Below are 12,122 nucleotides of genomic sequence, written 5' to 3'. Positions count from 1 at the left end.
TTATTACTATGGATACCTAACCCTTTCCAGCAGGAGCCGTTAACAAATCAGACTAGTTGCAATAATGATCTTTATTCATCCATAATGTTATCCCCTGTTAGAAATAATCCAAGTATGAAGAAAACAAACTTTTTATCCTCCGCTCTGATTTTGTTGACCTTACAGCTAAGCTTAACTAGAACAGCGTCTAATCCATCATTTTCTCGCAGCATTTATACGTCTGTAACAGTTCATCTCATGATAAACGGCAATGACTCCTTCTTCTGGCTATAATTAAACATGATTAGAGCTCAACACATGGTGAGCTGCAATTATAAGATGTTACAACGGCTACCGGCGCTACGCTACACGCCATGCGATAGTTTCTATCAACCATTCAATAACTACATTACACGGAAGCGAATATTAAACGAGCTCGTTATTTCATTGTCGCTTTTTGCTAATCGTGTGCCGTTGACCGTGACGTCTTCGCTGAGACAGCACGGAGGCGTGCAAGCATCACCCGCCCGAGTCCCCAAATGCTGGCAACTTGTGGGAAGGAAACGCACCGAATCCATTCAAATCTACAGCCATGAATGAACCGAATGCGAAAGAGACGGCAGGGGCGACAGCCTGGAGGTGCAAGCGGGACGCAATTTCAATAGTACGCGAAACGGAAATAGAGACCGAGATAATTCCGTCTAGCCGGAGGGATTCCCTCGTGTCACTTGTGTGCGTTTTTCGAATTGTACGGAGGTTTCCGAATGTCGGTGTGCGTTCCGAGTGGAGGGTCTGCTCGGCTCGGCTCATTCTTTCCTTCCGAGGCGCCGAGTGCTCCCCAGCTACTTGTTGATCAATCGTAATAAATTGCCTCCGTGATATTCCCATTGTGAACAGTTTGTCGCTTTACTGCCTCAAAGGAAATTGCGTTTCCTTGAGACACTCGAGTTTATTTGTCACTTGGGTGGAAAAGCGGATTGTCGGGACTTGAGACGGCTGTGACATTGATATTGTTTATTTCGTGAAGTACTTAATATGTTATGAATTGTAGGGCAACACAAAATACTTTTGAAAAATTGGTGATAATGTAGCATCGGCTAGCGCTATATTAAACTCCGCTAATCCGCATGCAAATGATACTAAAGACTTCTCCGAAAACTTGTTCTGCTGCAGAAAGTTAGTGACACCTCTTTAGCATAGGCCTTACAAAAAACGTCATAGAAATCTTAATCCCACCCACTTAGTTTAAGAAATCTACCTTCCAACATGTGCATCCGACTTAATGATTTCGTAATGAATGTGTCAGTAGACCATTTGTAATATTGCAACTGCAATAGCAATTGAAAATTAATAACATTTCTAGAAAACAAGCAAAAACAAACGGCAAAATACACATTACGAGCCCCTCGTGTAGCGCAGGCAATGATGCGCTAACATTGCAACACGGATTTGCGTATCTGCAAATAACTTGAGTATCGGTGAAGCGGTTTGCGGAAATCTAGAAAGTTCAGTTACACTGTTGTGCACTGTATTCGAATTTGATGCGACTCGCGAATAGGTATAAAGAAAAACCTTGACGAGACTGATTTACAAATAACCGACTTATCTACATGTATTTATGTTCTATATTCAGCAACAGTTAATCAATATAATAACAAATACGTAATAACGTTTAATGCTACCTATTTTATTATTACTTAGAACAAAATCCATACAGTTTATAGTACAACTTACAATAGTAACCTAATTGTTTCTTAGCTCAATCAATAGGTACCATCAACACACCCACACTTTATGTTATCTAGTCAACTTATTTGCAATAATATCCTTCTTTATAATATCATTCATCAAGTAAAATCTGAATATTTTATAGAAAATCACCAAAAACACAAGTATGTAGAGTCTCTACATTACCATGTAGTGAAACAACAATAAGATAACTTTAGATCCTAACGTAGCTCCAAACAATATTGCCAATATAGTGTCCAACGTTGCACAAAACTATATTGGGTCACCTAATCTTTATAACATTTTTCTAAAGTAAAAATGATGTAAAGGACTGTTCAAATACTTCAAATGTGCATTATCGGTGTCATCGGCAGCGCGTCTCAGGCGCCGCATTGCGGTGTCTTGGTTTAATATTTCAATGAGGACCACCGCTTGGAGCCGCGCCAATGCCAGTCGGACACCGGCCGGTACCTACTCCGCGGGCCCACTAAGAGACGCATGTCGTAAGCCACATTTATTGCATTAACCGCATTAAATTGCATTAATCTATGATTATCAGATAAATCCTACTTCCTATTAAATTTGTGTTATACTTTCATGCAAAAACTACTGAACGGATTCTGATAAAACTATCATATCATTGTTTATACATCAGGATAACAAAAAAAAGTTATAATTTTTAACGATATTAACCAAATCAAACGATAAGCTCGCCTTTTTGTACAGAACATTGTTGTGTGTGCAATAAAGTCTTTAAATAAATAAAATAAATAAGGGTCTTTCTACCACAAACTGAATTGCACACAGAAAAAGTCGCGGGCAAAAGCTAGTTACTAATCATTTTTCATTATACTCTACTAGTCCAACAACAAAGGACTTCTTTTGGCGCCATCTATCTATAGCCATCGACATCTTAATACTATTTGAAATATTCCTTGAAACGAGCAAAGTAAGTAGTAGATACTAGATACAACAAAGTTCTTGGTATCGATTTAGTTGATGTAACAACCATTGTAGGTTTAATAATGACACCCATATTTTTATGAATAGGTATATCTTATATCACCGTTACCTACTTACGTTCTAATTTCAGCAGGTATTGGCTTAAGTTAGTAAAATACGTGTAAATAAGTACTTGCAATGACGTCTACCTACGCCTTTCACTGATAAAACTCAACGAACTTAGAACTAAATAATAAAAGCTTAATAGAAATTCCTTCCTAATCCTTCAATTAATAATTAGAAGATGATCACTTATCGATACATTTTCTTCCCACACTACAAACTACCTACCTGCCTTAAAATCGTAGACGGCTGGATTTTATAGCTATTAAAATGTAGGATCTACTATGTATTGTATCTAACTTTAGAATGTAGAGTGTTTGATATATTTTATAAAACATCACAAGTTCTTGAACCAGTATTCCTACCTGTTTAAAATTTATCTGTTAAAAGTAATTTTAATATTCCTACAAAATGATTCTTAGTTTACATTGATCATCGATCACTAGACTAGAGAGTGTCAAAATTATTTAAAAGCGCTTCTAATTAGTACTGCTTATAATTGATCAAAATAATGATCCAAATGAATTAATTATAATCTAGAAAGTTGTGAGGGTAATTGACATACAACTGTCGTTTACGTCGGTAATATTTATCACGGACATTTTAAGTAAAAGTATCAACGGACAATTTTAAATACTGTCGTGTGTGTAACGCTTAAAGAAACTGGAAACACAAAAAATGTACAAGGTTCCGACACACCTACCGGCTCTACAAAGGTAATGAGGCAGTTATTTCAGTGCTTTGTTTATTTACAAAATATCAATCCGTTTGAAGGCGGACCATCAAAATGAGTCGTAAAACTGAAAATTCCATAAAAAGTCGTGTTGATGACCTCCGTAATTGAACATCGCTCTTTGTAGCAGAGACAATGGACGGCACCCTGGCTCTACCATCGATTTGTAAAAAAAACCTTCATTGACGCTTAATACATTTTTAAAATAAATCATCCAGGATTTTTTAGATTAAACGCAGTCAGAATATCAACCCAAGACTAGTATTAGTTACTTCTAAATGGTCCTAGAGATATTATTATTGATTTAGCTCATTGAAGCTTTAAATCGTCCGCCACTAATTTGAGATCTGATGAAACCGGTATGTAACATTCAATATCGTTGGGTATGTAAATGTTGTATGTAAGGATGGTAATAATAAAAATACAGGCGAATGCAAGCTGCACATTATAATGTCGACTAATAAAAGAGTTAGAGAAATAAGTCAGTCACACCAGCCCGTTCCGTTCTCGGCTCGGCCGGTAACCCGATCCGCACTCGTTTATCTGCTGTCGAGCAATTATTGAAGCGTGAAAAGGAGCGTCCTCCTATTTATTTACAGCGTTTTGTAATGCGGGCGTTCAGTTTTTAAAAAATATCGCATTTCCTAGTATGCCCGACGGCGTCATATNTAACATATCTACTGTTAATTCTAGAATGGAGAAAACACTTATAATTTCATCATGACTATACACCATTAGTTGAATATTAAATAAGTTGCAAAAAAAATTTAACCTCTAAGCAAGTAATTCCTTAGTAAAATTGTTAAAGTCTTTACCTGTTTGAGTAACATTTTCACCCGTCTTGACAAAATCCGCCATACTTAACTGTTTTTTTTAGTGTTTCCTATTGTAAATTTTAAATCTACTGTACATTGATCTCGGAGCCATCTACTTAGTAAATTCAAATCTAACTAGAGTGATTCAAAGTCAGCACCTGACAATATTATTCTTAAAGCGGGCAATCACTACCAGTGGGCAATCACTCTGCACTCTCTGGTTTACCCTATTATACTTATAAAGTGTTTTTTGTGCTATTCAAAATAACACTAAACAAGTTTCCACATTGTGCAAAGTAAAACCTAGTACCTTTTTTAGGAGTCACGGATTTTTCTTGGGCAATGAATTTAAATTTTGGCGCTATTTTACGTTTCGTTCCACTTAATTTGTAAAATTCTCCCTTGTCAATTTGCAAATTACGATGTTTAAAAATGTATGCCCTTGCTTCCTATTTTTTTTTTAGGAAATAGTGATGTAAATGTACAAAACAAAAATATCGATAAACACTAATTTTTCGATGAGTAAAATTTTGATCGGCAAATCAAATCATATACTGAGCAGATGCCATTTTGGTGCGTGTACTCTGTTTTTAGTGTTTAAGTTGTTATTTATTTGTAACGCTTTTAATACTCGCATCAAATAAATNGAAGAGAAGTTTTTGAATTATGATAAATTTGTTTATAAACACAAGTAAGTATAGATTATTACACTAAATTAAGGCATTCTATCAAAAATGAAAACAACCCAAGTTTCAATAACTACTCCTGTAACTTTGGTTTCTTCATATCGCTCACCTAGCAGTATAATGGCACATTTACAAAAAAAGGGAAATTGAGTTTTTACGGCCTAAGTGTTTAAGAGTGTATAATTTATAAAGTGGTAAAACGGCACGGTGTTAGTTTTACTATTTGTCGAGAGAGGGTGTTTAGTGTCATTGTACCACTTGCTACGTTCCCCCCGCTTCCGCGCATAACAGCGGCTTATTTGTCAGTTGTGCGGGGCGCTCCGCGAGGTGCAATCGCTTCTAAATCTGTGTTGGCATAAGTGGAAAATGTGACATTTTATTAACTTAGTATAGTAAGTTAGTAGAAAAACGGTACATTTGACAAGAGAAGATACGTCATGATTAAACTTTATTTTATTTGCTATAGTTTGATTGTTGTATTTGACCACAATCGCACCTGATGTTAAGTGGGATGCAGTCTAGGATGGTACATATCTGCCCTGTAAGTGCTTATTCACTCTCGCCTTGAAGAGGCCCGGATTATAAGTAGNAAAATCCATGATAAAATGTAAAATAAACTCATAACTTCGTTTCAAACATTTGTAAAATCTTTGACCCTCATTTCTGTAAAATAAGAAAAATGTAGATGTGTCATTATACTGCTAGGTGAGCGATATCGGCGGTTTTAATTGACATTTAGGAAACAGATTAATATTCAAAATAAAACCATTTATCTCAGATCGGATCATGCAAATGTGCGCTTTAAAACATTATTTTCGGCTGCCCTAATTGTAAACGCACATACAGAAATAGTACCTATACTTATTTCTGTTACAAATATTCCTTCAACCAATCACAATTTAAAACATTTATTAACGAAATATAATTCTGTATTTTTAACAAACGCGGTAATAGGTATATAGCAATGTAAAGCCCGTTGGCACTGAGTGCCTATTAATGAAATATTAATTTAATTTAATTAATAATGCATTTTAATTATCGTGTGCAATAACTCTTTTTTCTATTTTGTACAGCTCTAACTCAAATTACTCCAAACGAAACAGAAATGTAAATGTACCAAGAAATATTTTTTTAAACCGGACAAATAACAAATACAAATATCTACCTACTTTGGTCGAAAAAAAAACAACAAAAGGAACTGTGTTGATGGCATTAGCGGAATCGCAATGGCGGAAAAATGCCAATACATATTAACTTGATTGAAAGACCGCCGGCTTCGAATGTTTCTTTTTTTCCGTTGAATTGATAAAATGTGTTTTAGAAGTTATATTTTTTAACAACTTGAACAAAGGAATACTTTTTGCAACGGCAAGATTTTTAAACATGAGATGTTTTTAATGAAAAACTTTCCAATTTTAACATTGCAACGATAGTAGGTTATTCATTGAAATGTTTATTAAAAATGTTACTGAAAAATATTTTTAATTAGGTACTACTAGCTATTAATTTCAGTTCATATAATAACAAACAAACCAAATTAATCGGGAAGGCACAAAAAAAAACAATTCGTCCACGTAGCTACGATATCTAGCTAGGACAGCTCTACATTTTAAAAATATTTTTTTAATAAACATACCGTTTGAAATACAGCAAGTGTGAAGTAAACATTTTCAGTTAATTGCACAAATAAATTGTTTTATACAATCTGTAAAATGTTATTAGACGTAAAAACTAAATTTTAATTATTTTATACCGTTACTTCCATTTTTAATACGATTGTTTCAGGAATTTACTAACCACAAATCTTGATATGAGTCAATATTTAAAAACGTTCTTCGTTTTAATTACAGGTCGATGCAGAACAAACTTTTTAACTATTTCGGCAGAGGAGGCGAGAGATATAAAAAATGGATGACATCATGAATCATGTGTAATATTAATGCCTTCGCGATAATGAGCAATGATTTCATGAAGACAAACAAAAATCTGAGTCAGGCAAGCTCAACGAGCGGGGTCCGGGCCACCGTTTCCGCTCGCCAATAAACAGGCATTAAATTAACAAACACAAAGCGTCAAAATGTGAAAAAAATTAAAGTTTACGCGTCCCCAGCGCACACTTCCGCGGACATTACATTTTTAAAATCGCATTCGAGCACCGCGATATAGGCCTACAGCGCATGGCGCTCCCACAACAAAACAAGATTTTTTAATCTAACTTTAGCGTTTGTAAAAATTACTATTTAAAAATTTACGAGTTGGCCGCTAATTAACAGAGATTTAACCCTTCCGTCGCCGAAGCCCACTTGAATATTTAACCCGGTGGAAATATTTGGCGCGTATTAAAATGTTAAAAATTAATGATGCGCTCGGCTCTCCCTGCAGAGCTGTAAACTCGCGCTCTCACTTGATGACCTGCTGGTCTCCTTCCTTGTCTTGCGGTGTAGTAAAAGCAACTCGATTACGCTTAATTAGATTGTGTTGCGTAAATATTGTATTATTCACTAAAACATTCCGGAAAAATGTAGAGTCACGCGAAAACATTATGTACCAAACGGATTAATAAGTAAATAATATGTAACTTGAGACAAAAAAACACAAAAACTAACACTGCAAACAAAAATCCAAAAAAGAAAACAGTTTTGAACGTCACAACAGTAACTCGCGGCCGGATCTGCGACGGAACAAGCGGGTAGAGTCGAAGGTAACGGAACTGATCAAACGGAACACATTCACACGTATGGAGGTTTGTTTTTGTTGGCAACACGTACCTTGCTGTAGTGCAGTCCCTGTAGAGCACGTCGAAGTCCTTGCAGGAGAGCAGCTTGCAGCGGTTGACGCCCGGCTGGATGGCGCCCAGCCCGCGGAGGATGCGCACCTGTTCCACATTGCACACCAGCGGCACTATGTCCAGTCTCTTTAGCTTCGTGTACACCGTGTGCAGCCCTCCGACGAGGTGCTTCAAGAACAGTTCGAAAGCCTGCGGCAGGCATAGCATCGTGTCACCCTGAATGATAAACGCGGCAACTTTCTGCCCACGATAGTCTACCAGCTTGCACTCGTTGGCCGACGGGTCGGAGGTGGAGATCGGCGGCGGGCTGCCGTACCGCGGCGGCCCGTGGTGGTGGGCCGCCGCCATCAGCTCGAGGGGCGAGTGGTGCATCATCTGCAGCGAGCCCAGCAGGCCCAGGCCCGGCGGCGGCAGCGGCAGGCGAGGCGCCAGCAGCTGCGGCGGGCTCAGGCCCCGCGCCGGCGACGCCGCCTTCACCCTCGGCGAGCCCCCGGAGGAGCCGCTCACCTCGCTCGCGGTCGACGCTGAGTCCACGGCGGACTCCATACTCGAAAGGTACTGACTACGCGCACATCACACGCCCGTCGCGCGCGCCGTTCCGCGCAACAATAAATAAAAAGCCGGAGGAAAACGAGGGCGCGGCCGCGTGCGCGCGCCCGCCCCGGCGCCCGCGTGCCATTGGTCCGCCGCCGTTCCGAGTTTAATTTGATTGGGCGCCGACGCCGTCGCGGAGTCTCCGCCCTTTTTTCGTTGCGTTCCGATCCAAGCGCGCGAAGAAACGTTCCTGTTTCTTTTGGGTGTTGTGTGGAGCGGCCGCGCGGCCGGGGGTGTATTGATAAGAATGTCACCGGCAATCAATATGAGCCTAGAACGCCGCGGCCCGCATTTAGACGCGCCACGCTTACTACGCTACGTACGACTGAGTTTATTACTACAGTTTGTACTACGCAGCTGAATTGAACATACAAAACTAATCAGAAAGTTTCATTATTAAGATACTATTACTTTCTTATTAATAAACTTTGTATGAATAAACAATATTTAAAGTTTAAAGGTCCTACAATAACTTTTCTCACTTTGCACAAACTTTGCAAGTTGCGGAAATAGAAGTAGGTTACTAGGGTAAGTAAACTAAGCACGAAGTTTTAGTACATTATGAAGGGGTTAACAGTTAATTAGTATAATTAACGTAGACTGCTTATTATTTAGTATAGGTACGTATTATACTTATTAAATTAGCTTTATTGGTGCAATTTTTAAGTTTATTGATAAGTTACAAAAAAGGAATACAAAGTTACAATGGAGCTTCAACTAGAGTTTATAACTTTTTTATAAAAAAGTTTCAGTTTTATAAATTGGTTGAATTATTTTTTTAGTAAATAGGGGATATTTAGTTTTTAATATGAAAATTGGTTACCTTAATTAATATTAATACCTTATAAATAGGTATCTAATAAAAAAAATTGGTAATAAAAAAATATATTCATTTGATGACTTTAAGATAGTAGAAAATTGAAAATATAGAGACACAATATAATAACGACAAACCATGATCAATTAATCTTAAAAAATAATAATTCTAAGGTACAATATACATATTAGTATATCTGTTTAAGTAAACAAAAATAAACGAGCCTAAGAAAAACATAAATTACTTTTTTTTAATAATGTAGTGAGCACAAGGAAAATTAAATAAAACCCTGATGCTAAAATTTAATAAAAGCTCTACATATCTACTTCAAAAATGTTTTAAATAAGTTGATTAGTTTGCTTTAATAATAATTGTAAATCAGCTAATGTGTTATTATATGATATTATGTCATCGTTTATTAAAGGATGATGGGCACTTTTCTATGGAATCTGGGCGTAAAACCAACAGAAATGTAACTACTATTATTTGTTAGGACTTAATATGAGAAATATATTTTCATATAAATAACTACCAAAAACTCCCGGGTTTGCTTGGAAATTGACATAATGTGTAATAGTAATAGGTGCTTTATTGCGCAAACAAAAAATATTATTAATTAATATACTTATCTACTTACATTTTACATACATTAAGTTATTTATCCATTATTATGTCCAACAGTTCAGGAGTGGGGCCAACAAATGGTATATTTAAACCATGTTCTACATTATATAGAGTTAGCTATTCGTGGAGGGTCACTAATATTAATCAATGATAAATTAAAATGTAAAGAGCGTAAAGATATTGTATCTCTCTCTGTCGAGCGAACTATTGAGCTGTCATGTGCAGAACTGGACGACTATGTTATTGTATGTGTATATAGACCCCCATCTAGTAACTATGAATTATTTGAAACCACAATGGAAGAGGTACTTAGAAGAGTGTGTAATAGTTCAAAGAAAGTAGTTGTATGTGGAGACTTTAATATTAATATAATAGAAGATTCCTCTCTTTCAATACGGTTTTTAAATTTATTCAAATCTTTTAACTTGTTAAATCTTTTCTCTGAACCAACTAGGGTGACTCCAACATCAGCTACTTGCTTAGACAATATATTCTGTAACTGCTTAGTGCTAGAGAAATCAATAATAAATTTTGTTAATTCTGATCATTGCGGTCAAATAGTGTCATTTCAACACCATTTTGTGCCATCGAGCAAGGAAATAGAATATAGACCAGTCACTGCATCCCAGAAAGACAAATTTAAATCTNGAAGCCAGGAACTTGGGACTGGTGTTTGACAGCCATCTCAGGTTTGAAAAACATGTGACTGAATGTGCAAGAAATTGTTTTTATAGGTTGAAGCTCCTGTACAGAATAAGACCTTATTTGAGTGAAAAGCTTAGGATAACTCTTTGTGAGGCTCTTGTATTGTCTAAGCTAAACTATTGTGACACAGTTTATGGGCCCTGTCTGTTAGCAAGTTCAGCGAAGTTGTTGCAGAGGGTACAAAATGCATGTGCTCGCTTCTGCTTCCATATCCCGCCACGGTCTCATGTTACGCCATTCCTCAATGCAGCCAATCAGATGAAGATGGAGGCCCGTAGAAAGTTGCACTTGGCGACAATGTTGTTCGGCGTCATTAATACAGGACGGCCGCAATATCTCTTAGACAAGCTAGTCCGTGCACCTTGTCGCAGTGAGCATAAGAGAAGGGTGATTACTCACGTCTTCCTCACTCCGAGACATCGTACAGCAGCATTTCGAGGATCGTTTAGATTTGCAGCGTCTCGATGCTGGAACGATTTGCCCCCACCACTGCGTGCACTGAAAGTGAGACACACTTTTAAATTACAGTTAAAGAAGCATTTATTAGGTTTACAAAATGAAATCTTCTGATTTGCATACCATCGGAGCACGCACGTCGTTCGTTGGGCTTTGGCGTCGTTCCGGCTTTGAGAACGCTGCTCTTCTTAGTTCCCTTCTACTTTATGCCCTCAGTCGTTCTGATGCTCTCGTTGGGTGGTTGAATGAGATCCCAATTAAATGTATTTAGTTCTCCCCTACTGAACACCCTAAAAAAAAAAAACGTTATTGAGTAAACTGTTTAATTGGACGCGGGATTACTCGTCGAGGTTAGAAAAATCCACTCACCTACCATGTTCTCATCAATTCTCGGCACCTGGTTATGACATTTCTATTTATTTTAATCACAATTTTATATTTTGTTTTTATTTATTTATTTATTTATTTATTTATTTATTTATATTAGGGAAACAAATTTTATAATTTCTATTCAATTTAATCACAATTTTATGATGTTATTTTTTTTATTATTGCAAAAACCAATAGCTAATTTATTACGTGGCTGGTGGACGTGGCAAATGTCAACTTGACAAGTGACATTTTTTTTTTAATTGTTTTTTTTTTCTCTGTCTGTAGCATTGGTTTTTGTTTTTGACATGTGTATGTAATGATTATTAATAATATTGTTATGTTTTAATTTGGAATGATGTATTTTGTTATTATTTAATTTTTTGAATGATTAATTTATGGTTTTATTATTATTATTTTTTCTTCTAATTTCTTTCTTTGTTTTGTATAGCGCTGCAAAAGGCACCCACTGAAAATCAGTGTCTTGGCAGTCACACTGTCAAGATATTACTGAGTGGGTGACCTTTTTTGGCAACTTAGTTATTATTTTTTTTGTGCATGTCTATGTTGCCTGAATTTGTTGTTGCCAAAATAAAGTTATTTTCTTTCTTTCTTTCTCATGGACCTATAAAAAAAGGCGGACGGAACTCGCGCTACAACAAAACTGTGACGCAAAATTTTGGCGTTTGTCTATTGTGTGAGTGAATTTAGGGATGCCATGTTAGCCAAAACATTTTACCCATTTATTTTAAGAAAAACATAG

At 36.7% G+C, this 12,122-nt stretch overlaps 1 protein-coding gene and 1 long non-coding RNA gene across 10 annotated transcripts in view; both read right to left on the bottom strand.

Annotated features, from left to right (window-relative positions):
• The window catches only part of dac (dachshund family transcription factor), a 160,778-nt gene extending 152,379 nt beyond the window's left edge, over positions 1 to 8,399 (bottom strand). For 7 of the 9 annotated variants that reach the window (XM_028322099.1, XM_028322101.1, XM_028322100.1 and 4 more), the window contains exon 1: positions 7,775 to 8,384. In XM_028322099.1, coding sequence (XP_028177900.1) covers positions 7,775 to 8,340 — 566 coding nt within the window. In that variant the 5' untranslated portion in view covers positions 8,341 to 8,384. Of the gene's footprint in view, positions 1 to 7,774 lie in introns of all 9 variants that reach the window. The other 2 variants (XM_028322106.1, XM_028322102.1) reach the window with 2 other exon arrangements.
• Positions 8,400 to 10,483: 2,084 nt separating this feature from the next.
• Positions 10,484 to 11,439, bottom strand: LOC114365524 (uncharacterized). The gene is made up of 3 exons (XR_003656964.1): positions 11,364 to 11,439; positions 11,114 to 11,280; positions 10,484 to 11,032 (listed from the first exon to the last, which is right to left on the bottom strand). It is a non-coding gene; the product is annotated as an uncharacterized LOC114365524 (long non-coding RNA).
• Positions 11,440 to 12,122: the final 683 nt, after the last annotated feature.

Source organism: Ostrinia furnacalis, unplaced genomic scaffold (genome assembly GCF_004193835.3).
Source record: "Ostrinia furnacalis isolate ACB-3 unplaced genomic scaffold, ASM419383v2 OfSCF7594, whole genome shotgun sequence".
Lineage (NCBI taxonomy): Eukaryota > Metazoa > Arthropoda > Insecta > Lepidoptera > Crambidae > Ostrinia > Ostrinia furnacalis.
Note: the sequence above shows the minus strand (reverse complement) of the source record. Positions and strands in the feature narration are given on the sequence as shown.